Raw genomic sequence first — 14,886 nt, forward strand, 5'->3', positions numbered from 1 at the left:
CTGTGCTACTGTAAATTGGGCACAGTGGTATAGCTGAGGCATAGCAAGTTATTTATAAGCATTTATCAATTTTCTTTACCTCTATTGGCATAATAAAAGACTCATATACTTCAATAGCTATATCATCCTGTTTATCTACTCTCAAAGATTTCTCTCTATAAACCTGTAATAATGTCTGATCTTGTAAACCCTTTAAAATTATACTGTTTTGTTTATATTGCCACCCTTCTTGTTCCTTCCAAAATTCAGCATTTTTCACTTCTCTATGCTAAATTTCAGTTGCGATGTCTTCTCATTTTACAAACCTGAATATATCTTGAAAGTCCATCAATCACTCTAAACTCACACTGTTACTTCATGAAATTACTCAAATTCATCAAACACAATTTATTTTAAATAAATCCATACTGTCATTGATTACCATATTTCTCCAAAATAAGTTATTTTATTCCAATTACTGTCCCCAAATGTGTTCCCTTCACTGGCATTGTTGTGACTAGTCTATAATTACCCAGTTTATCCCTCTTTCTGAACTTTAATCCAACCTCAAGCTCCTGTCTTTGCAGCATTAAATAATTTTAATAATGTCAAACTATCAATTGTAATCAGAACTGTATTGTCTTGCAATTAACATCAATCTTTTGTAACTCTAAAAACTCTAAGTGCCTGTACTTCAGGGAAGAGGCTAAGGCTCATCTGTGCAGTAACCATTCTTTGTACATGCAGTCAATTTCTCTTTCAACAATATTGTGAAATAAACAAACATGTCAATTCCACAAGAGCTGCATACACGCTATATTCACAATATGACAATTCTCTGACAACATAAAAGGGAGGTACTTAGGTAATGTATCCTTTCTTTTTGAATGCTCTTCCCTCCCTTTGAAGACACTTAGTCATGTTCCAGAGGTTTCACCCATCCTCAGGTGACAGTACTTCATGTAACAAATTGAAAAACAAGTGTTGGGAAGATATTCAATAGTGAGGAGAGCCAACCTGGTACAGTCCAGCTTTGTTCACATACTATTCATATGTTTCCCAAGTCCAGTTTAACTAATTGAACAACAATCAAAAATGAGAGCCTCGCTAATTTTTCCCTGAATACTGAAGCTGATTGCAATAGCCTCATTGTCATTTGCTGAGATCAGCAATCTGAGCACAGTCCAAGAATTATGAAGTCATAGTCACCCAGGGAGAAAACTATAATTCTTTATGCTTCAGTCTTACAACTTTACACTTATACATAAATGAATGTTTTGCTCCACTGGGAAAGCCTTAAAAGAAAATACAAAATCACAAGATAAATTACATTCATCATTTTATTGGAGAATATTACAACATTCAAACCAGGAAATACTGTGGTAAGTTATAAAAATATACATTTGCCCTTGAATGAAAAACTATTTACACGAATATGTGCCCCATTCTCCAAGATACAGTGTCATTTCTCTTATACTATGCAATGAAATGTTTGCATGCATTGTACACAACAGTTTAAAGATAATCCCTCATAGACCTTTTTTTAAAATCTAACTGAAGTATTTAGAGCAAAAGAAACTTAAAATAACCAAAAAGACAAAAAGTACCACAGAGTGCAATTGTCACTGAGTTTTCTTTATCCCTTTGAGTGTATCACAATGATTTCATTTCAATAAGACAATTAAATCTCCATTTACTCAATTTTAGAGTTTCTCTTTCTAGCATATGACTATTATTCAGGACTGACTCTCAGTTTTCTGCAGCAAGAATTTTTTTTCACACCTTGGACAAATTAAACCTTTACACATAGTACCTATTGAACGTTAAATATAAAAGGTTTATCTTAAATGAAATATTTCCCACTAGAGTTAGATGCAAGTTACTCTTACAGTGCTTAGTTAACATGTAGTTTGAAATACTATCAAAAAGAACAACAGAAAAGTACAGACTTCTGAACAAACAAATGCTGGCATTTAATTTACCACCAAGTGTTAGTCCAATGTAATTTTTTTAATCATTTGTTTTTAACTACAACAGCTTGCAATTAATTAGAATCCCGGATGCCTTGAGGAAAGCTGGCATCAATTATCCGAGTATCTTTACTACAATTTTATGTTAGAATTTTATTTAATCACATTAATGAATCTCTAGGTGTTATAGTTACAAGCCTTGGACTATATCGTTGGTTGCTGATTATACATGAATTTCATTATCTTGTCTTAGTATGTAAATCTGTCAATGTAAAACTGTCGAGGACAGCTGGTGAGTGGAAATGGCAGTTCTGAAATCTGGCAGTATAAAGTTTGTGGACAAAAAAAAGAACAAAACATAAAATGCACAAAGTAAGCCTTCCCTACATTAAAAAAAGGGAATTATTGTTTCTCAAATTATTTTTGATGTGGTACAAATATAAGATTGTAACCTTCAAATATTTTAATCTATAAGCATGCAATAAAAAAAGAAAACAATCTGTAAATTCAGAGCAGACCCATCAACAACTGAAAGAAAATCTAGGTTCATATGTTGGGTGAAGATGCTTTGTCAGCCTGGCTCTACTCTTATCAGATACCATTGGGCTTGCTACACATTACTTACCTTTCTGATTTGATTTCAAATTTCCAGCATTCAAATCATTATTTTTTTATCTGTTATATTTAGTGTTTAACACTTTCTAAACTATATAGTTTCTACTATTCCATTTTGTACACATAAAATTTAAAAATAAACATGCTAATATGGCAAAGATGTGCAGGAAGAGATTGGCAAATGCATGCCATGATTAAAAAAGGCAGTAAAGAAAAGCCAGGGAATTATAGACCAATGAGCCTGACATCAGTGGTGGATAAGTTGTTGGAGGGGATTCTGAGAGACAGGATTTAAATGTATTTGGAAAAGCAGGGACTGATTAGAGATAATCAACATGGCTTTATGTGTTAGAAATCCTGTCTCACTAACTTGATTGAGTTTTTTGAAGAGGTGACAAATTGCGGTAGATGTCTATATGGATTCAGCAAGACATTCAACAAGGTTCCACATTGTAGACTGGTTAGTAAGGTTAGATCACATGGGATCCAGGGGGAACTAGCCAATTGGATACAAAATTGGCATGAGTGTTGGAGTCAGAGGGTGGCGGTAGAGGGTTGTTTTTCAGACTGGAGGCCTGTGACCATTAGTATGCCACAAGGATTGTCCACTGCTTTTCGTCATTTATATAAATGATTTCGAAGCGAATATAAGAGATACAGTTAGTAAGTTTGCAGATGATACCAAAATAGGTGGTGTAGTGAACAGTGAAGAAGATTATCTCAGAGTAAAATGGAACCTTGACCAGATGGACCAAGAAGTGGCAGATGGAGTTTAATTTAGATAAATGGGCGGTATTGCATTTTGGTTAGGCAGGTTAATTAGATTACTCACTTACAGTGTGGAAACAGGCCCTTCGGCCCAACAAGTCCACACTGACCCGCCGAAGCGTAACCCACCCAGACCCATTCCCCTACACCTAACAATACGGGCAATTTAGTATGGCCAATTCATCTAACCTGCACACTTTTGGTCTGTGGGAAGAAACCAGAGCAGCCGGAGGAAACCACACAGACACGGGGAGAATGTGCAAACTCCACACAGTCAGTCGCCTGAGGTGGGAATTGAACCCAGGTCTTTGGCACTGTGAGGCAGCAGTGCTAACCACTGTGCCACCGTGCTACCTAAATGGTGGGGCTCTGGGGAGTGTTACCGAACAAAGAGACCTACAGATGCAAGCGCACAGTTCTTGGAAAGTGGAGTCACAGGTAGACAGGGTGGTGATGAAGGCGTTTGACATGCTTGCTTTCATTTGAGTACAGGAGCTGGAATGTCATGTTGCGACTGCACAGGACATTGGTGAGGCCATTTTTATAATACTGTGTGCAATTCTGGTCACCCTCCCATAGGAAGGATGTTGTTAAACTTCAGAGGGTGCAGAAAAGATTCACAAGGAAATTGCAGGGACTGAAGGATTTGAGTTATTGGGGGAAACTGGGGCTGTTTTTTTCTGGAATGTCAGAGGCTGAGGGATGACCTTTTAGAAGTTTATAAAACCATGAGGATCATAGCCAGAGTAAATAGACAAAGTGTTTTTTCTCTGTGGTGGGGGAATCAAAAACTAGAGGGCATAGGTGTAAGGTGAGAGGGGAAAGATTTTAAAAGGACCTAAGTGTAACATTTTCATGCAGAGGGTGGTGCACGTATGAAATGAACTGCCAGAGGATGTGGTGGAGTTGGATACAATTACAACATATAAAAGGCATCTGGATGGGTATATGAATATGAAGGGTTTAAAGGGATATGGGTCAAATGCTGGCAAGTGGGATAAGGTCAGATTGGGATGTCTGGTCGGTGCAAATGAGTTGGACCAAAGGAACTCTTTCCTGTTGTATGACTCAGTGACTCTATATCTCTATAACTGGTACATCTAAGATAATTTAAAATCAATATCAATTCCTGACACATTGGTATTAAATATACTAGGATTTAGATTCACAAAAATGATATCGGATATAGTCATGTGGGTTTGGAGGGAATTGGAGTAGATGGAGCACCACCTAAATGTCACAGTCTTCATCACAGGAGAGTGGAAAATTATGGGAAGCATCACAAACTGCTCTGGTATGTTTACTATTTGCATAATGAGCTCCAGTGGTTGAGGCCTGTCCTCACACCTCAGGAAGTCTGTATGATGTGGTGCACTCAATAGCAAGGAAAGAGTGTCTTTTAAAAATGGGAAATACAGTCAATATTTTGCAGCTTTGTTATACACTTATGAACCTCCAATTTCATATTTGACTGATACAATTCAACATAAAGATTATACTTACATAAAATATTTTGAAAACTGTCCTATAATTGAGTGATAAAGCACAATTGCAAGGGAAGTGTTGGATAGTTGATAGTGTTCTGATTTGGTGCTTTGTGATTATTGTAACAATAAATATTAAAGCAGTTCATAGTTGAGCATTATTTCCCTTTCAAAAGATCCTTTTGTAAAAGGCTTTTGCTTCCTATCCCTTTAAGCCAAAAATTCAAATCTTTGCTAGTTTCTTTCAGAATGTTTAAAATTAACAACAAAATCTTTCACAGATGCACTACTAACTAGTGGTTGACAGGATCTAATGCGAGGGCCTGGTAATTAATTTTCACAATACTGAGTGAGGAAAATCAAATGAATAAACTTTGCCCTGTAACAGCTGAAACCAGCAGCAAACAAATCTCCAATGGTTTTATTTTGTATGTAATTTGATTGATTGAGCAAATATAATGTCACTGATGTCCAAACATTCAGAATGTTCCTCGATTAAGTTGTACTGGGCATACCAAGATTTTGCAACTTCCTAAGCTCATGAGAGAAAATGCAATGAGCCAATATTTTCAATACTAATATCATCAAGTGCTGCATTTGAATTCCACTCTTTAACAACAAAAACCATGGAATTTGGCTGTTCCAAACAAAAGACAGTTTTTAAGCAAATATTTATGGATCAATGGATACACAGGTTTCTAACTACATAAACATATATAAAAATAAAAGTAAACACAAAGTCCAAATCTGTTTGCATCTGGTAGAACTCCCAATTAAATTTTTCTGTCTCTTCTGAATAGATTTACATATTGAATCACTTGAGGTTTTCTCAGGCAGAATACACTTATCTGTTTATTTTTGTTTTTGAATATGCACTTACCAAATTAGCAGTTGTTTTTAATATATTTTTCAAAGTTGCTAAATTTTACTCCATCAAAATTCACATTGTTGTTAAAGACATAGGAATACACATGCCTGCACACTACAACTTCCCCTGGTTAAGTTGTGTGGTGAATCTTAGTAAGTGGAGACCATCTGAGTTCTTACTGTGTGAATGACATGAACACACTGGCTCTGAACAGTATTTGGCCCATGTCCCTGAATTCCAATGTGTTGCACAATATCCCATACATTGGACCAATGTGAATTTCTAAGCTCTACAAGTTATGAACTCCATGGTCTTTTTACAGTATTGTTAATAACTACATGTCTTTGTATGGTGTCCGCACCCAATCTTTAGGGATTATAAGTCTATTATTGAATAAAAGTCTGCATTGAAAAATACACTCTGTAAATTGCAAAGTTCTTGGATGAGATTAAGCAAAAAACAATAAATCTGAAAAGTAATTATTCATGATCAACTATTTTAAATTAATTGGCAGAAGCCAGTTTTGTAAAATGCAGTACACAGAGCCCATTGTTCAGTTAGACAAGTCATGAACCAAATAATACAATAACAGGACAAAAAATTGCTATACTTCTATTGCTATACTCCCATAAAGCTGTTCATCTCCATGGTATTTTAAAGTCACTGAAAGTATGAGATGGAAAGAGTGCAACATTTTCTAACAGGCATCAACCACCTGGATGAAGAGGGCAAATAATTGTGCATTTTCTTAATCAAGTTAAATGAACAGCACACAGGCTGAATCAGGAAGTGGAGTTTGGAGTGGATGAATGCATTGTCTAATTAATTAAATTAAAAACATGCAAAAGAGAAAACAGAGACAGAACAAAGAATTGAAGTTTGAAACAATATACAGCTAATTAAAACCTGAAGGAAGGAATCTCCCCAATAGTTTTCTTTCAGGTGTTGACTGACAACAAAATATTCACTTCTGTGTTTTGTATAGCTGCCTTCATCTGAAGGTGCAGTGGTACTTGCACATCATTAATAACCTCGCTGTTACTTTGACAGCAATTTTGAGGCCATTGTCTCTACTAAGCCAGAGGCAACAAAATTTGAAATGCAAACCCTTGTATTCGAGGGAGATTTAATGCCTTTCAAATGTATAATTTTTGGCAGGCTAAAAACAACATATAAGCACATGTGGATAGTAGATAACAATAATGACATTTAGCATTGGGGCGAAGCATTTTATGAGTGATTACTCAACACCAGCAAAATGAAACAGGAAGAGAGTTGTATTGATTACTAGGTTGATTCTGGAGTTGATGGGGTTGGCTTATGAGGAGAGGCTGAGTAGATTGAGATTATATTCATTGGAATTCAGGAGAATGAGGGGGGATCTTATAGAAACATATAAAATTACGAAGGTAATCGATAAAATAGAAATAGACAGGATGTTTCCACTAGTAGGTGAGACTAGGGCAAGAGGGTATGGCCTCAAGACTAGAGAAAGCAGGTTTAGAACTGAACTGAGAAGGAACTTCTTCACCCAGAAGGTTGTGAATCTATGGAATTCCTTGCCTAGGGAAGTAGTTGACACTACTTCAGTAATCACTTTTAAAGCTAAGGTAGATACTTCTTTGAAAAATAAAGGAATTAAGGGATATGGTGAAAATGGAGTTAAGTGGAGCTGAGTCCATGAAAAGATTAGCCATGATCTGATTGAATGGTGGAGCAAGGGCCAGAAGATCTACTCCTAGTTCTTATGTTCTTATATTCTTATCAGGGCCACAATAGTTTCTGAAGATGATTTCTACTCCTCCCTATTCCTTTTTTTGGAAAAATCTCACTCTCTCAAAAAAACTTTGCCCTATTTCTTGACATTGTTAAGGAAAATAGTATGTACTAGAGTTAGCAAAAAGTACATAACAAAAATTCAATAGCATCAACCAATGTTCTGTTACCCTTAATATTTCTGTTGAAATGTAATTCACTAAGTGTAATTGATATCAACCAAAGCACGTGAAGGTGCAGTTTGATCTTCAATACAACTTGATTCATGCTATAGCAACATTTGATCACTTAATAGAGTACTTTGAAACACTGAAGGGATTTCATTGTGTAGTGATAGAGAAGATGTTCAAAACTAAAAACCATAAGTACAAAATACTGTAAAGAATTCAGAGAAACCTATTTATCAAGAGAGTGGTTAGTACATTAAAGTTAAAGAAGAAATAAAGTTGTGTTGTCAATCACTCACCTTTGAATAGCAAAGATATTAAAAGTTGATCATAAGATATGTGCCATGCCTGTATTACTCATATGTTTCTTTGATTTAAAAGCAATAACCACATGAACTGTATGATTGTCAAGTTTGCATGAAAAATCAGCAGAACGTTTATCCCTAGTTTTTGCAGGCTCCATACCAACTTAAATTTTGTATATCATTTGGCATAAATTGTCATTATTGGTCCATTTAAAGATATGTAACCTCTGAATTATTTTGCCAGTAGCAATATCCTCCAGTATCATTTTTACTAAGCTGTATCTAATGAAATTAGTGTTGTGGTGCCTGTATAGTTTCAAATAAATGAAAATGCACTACTTATTGTGGATTCCCAGTTCAAAGATTATTCTCCATTAGAGTCCTTCTCTGAGAGTATAACATGTGCACAGCCTACAATCATAGAGGAATCCTATTATAGCCTGTAGGTTGGGATGTCCACTGGAAAGTCCTGATGTACATTTTACAAAACCAAACCAGCGGCAAGCCGAGAATCTTGAATTTATCCCAGTTTTCTTTCAGAACATTCTGGAATAAGTCATTTATTTCCCCAGCTCTGGGCAACATTAAAATATCATTTGTTTCTCAACATTCCACAAGTTCAGCAAATTCAGACAGAATTCAATTAGAATTGTGTGTTTTTATATATGTGTGTCTATGTGTGTCTGTCTTTGTGTAAGAATCAGTGAAGCCAGCCTCAGAACTTCTATTGTGCAAAGTAGATTCATCTGTTCAATAGAAATCTATTTTTTTCTGGACTTTGTCCCTAATGCAATCAGTATGTGAGAAGGTGCCTAAGTAAATCAATCCTGTTTAGTCAACAAAATTCACTGATGTCAAATTTCAGACATGGGCAGATTGCAGGTCAGACTTTCCAGCTTTAAGTTCAACTGTTTCCAAAGTTGATGAAACTTCCCAGTACATTAGTTGGAGAATATTTCCCCCCAATTAATGCTCATACAGTCTGAAAAGCCCTTGTTTGGGCAGGTATCATGACAGGAACTCCTCCCATTCTTTTCATATGTGCCTGAGTTGGCCCATTCCTATCGATAGTGGCCTCCTCTATTGGTGAGTAAGTAATAGGTGTCTTGTTCTCCTCAGTTGATGATGTTTGAGGCTGCTTGGGGTAAAGCGTTGCATTTTTGACAGAATTGACTGAACAGGAACCAGATCCTGTGCTTCCTGTCCCCACTGAAGATGGTGAATTAATGAGCTTTGCTTTTGGCGCCTCAGCATCTTCCCTGTTCAGTGCAATGAAAAAAAATGTTTAAAATATATAAATCAAGGTTTGAATTTGGAATGTGAAGAAGCAAAGAATCTAGCTTTGGAACAAATTCTTAAATGGTAAAGCAGATCAATGGATTTAATTTCTGTTTAGAATTACCACTGCTGAGTTTTCTGAGTTTAACCACCATGAAGCAGGTAAGTGGATGCTAGTCCCTCATCATGGAAAGGAAGAATGAGACAAATGGTGAATTTCAATTATTTTTGTAACAATATGATTTGTATTTGTTTAATAGAAATATGCACACTTCAAATGGTCGACGTAGCCAGCTGCTTTGAGAGTATGCAATCATGATAGAGGCTGCTCCCATTCTTCCCATATGTGCCTGAGTTGGCCCATTCCTACAAATCTTGGATTCCTCTGTTGGTGAGTCAGTAATCGGTGTCTTGTTCTCCTCAGTTGAGGAGTAAAGAGTTGTTGAACACACAATGCTAATGCTTGGAGTAAAGAGTTCCATTTTTGACAGCAACATATTGAGAGTGTGGCATTCAAAAGGAAAATTATTTGAAGAAGCATTTCCTGACAGCTGTCTGCTTATGTGTTCATGGTGAGAACCAAAAGTGACATAAGGAAAAGCATTTTTATGCATTGTTAGGATCTGGAATGCATAGCCTGAGAATGTGGTTGAGGCAGATTAAAGTATGGCTTTCAAACTGGGATTCGATAATCGCCTGATGAGGAAAATCCAGCAGGCTATGATGAAAGACTGGGCACGTGGGATTAATTTAACTTGAGATTAATTAAGAGACAGGTTGGGCTGAATGGTCTCCTTCTGTTTTGTAATTATTCATTTGATTCTAATAGATATCTGAGTACATTGGTGTCTTTTGAACTGTAATGGAGATGACAGTTGTACAAATGTCGGTAAACATTGTTTAGACGGACTTTGTTCAGGAATGAACTGAATATTTGTCAAAGGCTGCTCAAGTGGCAGGATCGTGGTTCCTTATTGTCTATCTGGTCCACAGTCCTGTAGCATGTAATATTATTCTGGGTTTATAATTGGCAGCCCTTCCTCCAGTTAAGCAACCATTCTGAACTTGCATGAGCTTGGGTGATTCAAAGTTAATATGGGTTGTTCAGTGGTAGATCTTGCCATATGTTTACTCAGGAAACAAGGTTGAAGAGTCTGCAAAGCAGAATGCTGATAATTCTGGAAATAATATAGTGCCCCCATTTTGTTTTTGCATGTTTGCATATGCCAATCTTAATTTTGTGTCTCAGGGCTTTGCTTTTTGGATATAACTGTTCATTATTTTTGATATTCATTTCGACAATGGACAGACCTTTTGTATTTTTACAGCCATGAGCACTCTCTTTGCTTTTTATACCATGAAATCTTTTTGCAACTATGTTATGATCAGGTGAGGAGAGGTGAATTAGCTCCTCTCTTTTCACCTTCCTCAGTTGGTTACATCAAAATGCTTTAAATTTTTATCATGCAGCTATATTTCACTCTAATTAAATTGTCTTTAACAAGTTTACCAGAAGCAATAAGGAGAGAATGATAAGGTTTTCTTGAGTGAAAGAAGAGAAACCTTGTGACTTCCTCAGCTGCAAGAAAAATATGATGAAGCATCAAACATACACAGAAACATTTACCAAGTAATAAAGGGGATAACGTTCAGCCCAAAAAGATTGTAAATAAAATAAAAGCTAAATACTATGGATGCTGGAGCTCTGAAATTAAATAGAAAGTGAGAGAGCAAATCTATAGGTTTGGCAGCATCTGTGGCAGGAAGAGCAAAGATAATGTTTCAAGCTCACTAACCCTTTTTTGAAAGACAAAAGCATGTATAGTTTTACATTCTAAGGGTATTCCTGAGCTATCAGGTTTTAAATGAGATCACAGTTGGTTAGGAATTTCTGGATCAGTGGCAGCATTGAAATATGCAGATATTTTTGAGTTATCAATTTTCAGACATTGTTCCAATTCAATGCAATTCCTGAGAGAGCAGAGATAGAGGGAGGGAATGTTTTCTTGTTCCAGTTACAAACCCAGCTCTTGAGGTCTGCTGAAAAAAAGTTGAATGAAATATAGCTCATTTGTATATTTTGATTTACTCTCTTTAAGCTGGATAATTGTAGGTGATTTTATTTACTATCTCCAACATATAGACTTTTCATAAAGGTATAAATCAAACAGGACATACAGGTCTTGTTAATTGGTTTCAGTCTCCTTTGACTAAAAAAATGTTAATTTCAGTACGTTTCCCTCAGATTGATTTTGGTGACAAGGTCATGGTCAATATTCAAATCTCCAGGTTAACTGGGTGATCATGTGTATCGTTTTGACCACATTACCACTTTACCTGATCTCATTTGGAGTTTCTTCTTCCTCATATTTATGCTTTTCTTTCAGGTACAGTGTCAACCAGATGATTAGGAAGATTAATAATAGCCCAACTATGACTCCAATAACAGCAGCAGCAATGATCCAAGGATCGAGCTCATCTGGAAAAAAATAAGCAGACAAATTAATATTGATATCCATGTCCAACTAGATTAATGTGCATAAAAGGATGCTTATGGTTATTTTAGCAAACTGTGGGTTTCCATTAATACTTATCTTTGTGAATTTATCACAACATATATTTTCCATTAACTTGTTTTTTTTCCTGCTCTATGCTCGTTATTGATCTATATGATAATTGTGAATTCAGAATTTCTATTTTGCCTTTCTAACAGATTGAACTTCTCATAGTTAAGCAGGTTACAGACCTTACTTAAACAGATAATGTTTTAAACTGTTTTTTAACGTGGCACACGCTGAATGTAAAATGCAGTCATGCGGCACAAATATTTTTATTTTCCCCATAAAATATCATAATTGGTTCTTTGTCACTATAAGTTTCATTAGCCCAGATTTTGTTGTCAGTGTTGAAGCAATTATGCTCCCTGCAGGGAGGCAATGGCCGAATGATATTATCACTGGACTGTTAATCCAGAGACCTGGGTAATGTTCTGGAAACCTGGGCTCAAATCCTGCCATGGCAGCAGGTGAAATTTGAATTCAATAAAAATCTAGAATTAAAGGAGTCTCATGATGACCATGAACAAATGTTGGTAAAAACCTGTCTGATTCACTAATGTCCTTTAGGGTAAGAAACTGCCATCCTTACCTGGTCTAACCTACACATGACTCCAGACCCACAGCAATGTGGTTGAGTCTTAATTGCCCTCTGGGCAATTAGGGTTGGGCAATAAATGCTGGCCGAGTCAGCAACACCTTCATCCATTGAATAAAACAAATGCTGTGTGGAAACATCTCATGAACTTTGCAATGTGGATTTTTCCTTTCCTGGTATTAATTTCTGATGCCAACTACAGGGAAGCTCCAGCATCCAGCAACAATGACGCCATCAAACAGGCAAAGTAACCACTGACACAGAGGACGTCTCACAAGACAGTAAACCAGAAAGTAGCAAACTGGTTTTATCATTCATTGTTTTACAAAAAGAAAAATAAAGGCTGCAACATACACTAGATAAAGCTGGAAATTGTAAAATGTTACTAAACTTAAAATTAAACTGTTTTTTAATCATGGGATAGAAAAATCTGACTCCATAAAGTTATATTAGTATCCCAACAATATGATTCGACAATAAGATTTTAGTCAACAAGGTTTAAGTTTTTCAATATTTTCATTGCGCACAGAATGGAATAAATGTAAATTTATTTCAATCCAGTGATTTCCAAACAATTTTTATCAATACGGCTTTGAAAGCAGAGGAGCATGCTGTCGTCATCAGCAATCACTCTAAAACATGTATTATTGCCCATCTCAGAAATTCCATGTCATGAGTTCTATAGTTCCTTGTGTGGCTGATGAGCCTGTTCTTACAGCCCAACATTTGGCAGGTGTTACTAGGAGGTCCTTGGTCTAGATAGATGCCTTTTGTGGGACATATTTTAAAATGGGAATGCTGTTGCACATTCAACACTCATTTGGTCCTTGACAGAAGCTAGATCTGGCTCCGATGGCAAGAAAACCTCAATGAGTGGGGATCTCCCAAAAGCTGCATCCTTCACTTGCCATTGCAACTGTTGGTATCACATGTGTAACAAGTGCCTGGATCACTGTTGAGATCTTGCTTTGGACTGTACTTTGTCTGGTACCTCTCCTCTCACCCTACCATCATAACATCAGAACTTGCCAGGAATTCAGAACTCCTGACAACATCGCTCTTATGATCAATGGAATACTCAAGTTTCTCCATCACAGCAAGGTGACAGTCCACAGAAAGAGGAGTTCATAATCATTAGCAGCAACTTTTTGAGTTCCCCTTTTAGCATCATATAGGCCCACAACAAAATGTAAATTTCACAGAGTAACAATACTATATGCTCACTATAGTGAGCATATAGTATTTCATTATCATTACAACACCAAAATCCGGGCAACTGTGAATAAATCCGATTTAAGTTGTTTGGTAGTGCATTTTTGGGTGCAATTCCCAAGTTCTTTGATGTAATTTATTCAGATTGATGACTCACTCATAATTACAACATTAACAATGCAGTTTTCTTCTCCTGCTTCATTTATGGCACTGCACTTGTATAGACCAGCATTCATCTGGCTCAAATTCTTCAGCAAAAGCATTTCAGGAGTTTTTGAATCTGAAGAAGAAAGTACATTCTTGTTAAATGGCGAATTCTGTGCAAAGCATTTGATAAGTCAATAACTGAAAGGTTACTTCAGAGTACATTGCTGTAAATGAAAACTGTAAAATGTCAGTAACATTGTAAAATTTCTATCATTGTTTGCTGAATAAATTTGAATAATTTCCAATGATATCAAATATTTTCACTAAATTAAGTTCCCATTCTGAACTCTTTATCTCTGAGATTTTTTTCTTTCTTTCTTCTGCAAGTGTGCCTCTTATGTACATGTCATTCTTCCTGCCAATAAGACAAGCAGACAACCTGCTCTTTGTTCTGTGTCAGTGCCACGTAATTATTGTACACTCACAAGTATGTGAGTGGTCCAAAAATAAGATTTCTTTTGAGTTACATCTATGTTTTAAAGCACATCTGCATCTGCCTTTCTGTTAGAGCAGCATTCATGAGCTCTGCCTGAGGGAAATTGTGGTTATAACTCCCTGTTCCTGTTTTCTGCAGTCCTCCATCGCCTGCCAGTGTTGAATTTTGGACTTGATGAATGGAGTAGTCCAAGGAGGGAGAGTTTGGCTTGGCTTGACTCTGAATCAAATTGTTTGTGTTGTTCTCAGGCATTAAGATGTCTATCATAACAAATTAGACAATACAATGATAAATTACCAGTTTTTTTTGGTTACAAAGCATTGAAAAATTGAAGAGCATTGTTTTAACTTCTAATGCCCACCCTTAACAAGGTACCATTCCAAATTATTAAAATTATGAAAAATCTAGGAGGTCATGACTCCAAAAGGAAAGCATCCTCACAGTTACATATTTTGGATATTTTGACAGTAGTGTTGTTTTTTAATTTAATTTCTTTATTAATTCCATAAATTACTGTAACTGTTGGAAATTTGAATTAAAGTAAAAGAAAATGCTGAAAACACTCAGCAGACCAACCAACAATGATGGGGAGAATAATATTTCACCTTAAAATTCAATAATATTACCATCACTGAATTCCCCACTATCAACATCCAGGGAGTTATCGA

The 14,886-nt window shown here is 36.1% G+C and overlaps 1 protein-coding gene across 1 annotated transcript in view; it reads right to left on the reverse strand.

Moving 5' to 3' along the window:
- Window positions 1-1,282: 1,282 nt before the first annotated feature.
- clmpa (CXADR like membrane protein a) overlaps window positions 1,283-14,886 on the reverse strand; it is a 135,959-nt gene continuing 122,355 nt past the window's right edge. The window contains exons 6-8 of the mRNA XM_043676770.2: window positions 13,733-13,855; window positions 11,548-11,689; window positions 1,283-9,191 (exon numbers count right to left, since the gene is read on the reverse strand). Coding sequence (XP_043532705.1) covers window positions 8,906-9,191; window positions 11,548-11,689; window positions 13,733-13,855 — 551 coding nt within the window. The 3' untranslated portion in view covers window positions 1,283-8,905. The remainder of the gene's footprint in view (window positions 9,192-11,547; window positions 11,690-13,732; window positions 13,856-14,886) is intronic.

Source organism: Chiloscyllium plagiosum, unplaced genomic scaffold, assembly GCF_037043375.1.
Source record: "Chiloscyllium plagiosum isolate Xiang-an unplaced genomic scaffold, Cpla_swu_hap1 HiC_scaffold_29, whole genome shotgun sequence".
Classification (NCBI taxonomy): domain Eukaryota; kingdom Metazoa; phylum Chordata; class Chondrichthyes; order Orectolobiformes; family Hemiscylliidae; genus Chiloscyllium; species Chiloscyllium plagiosum.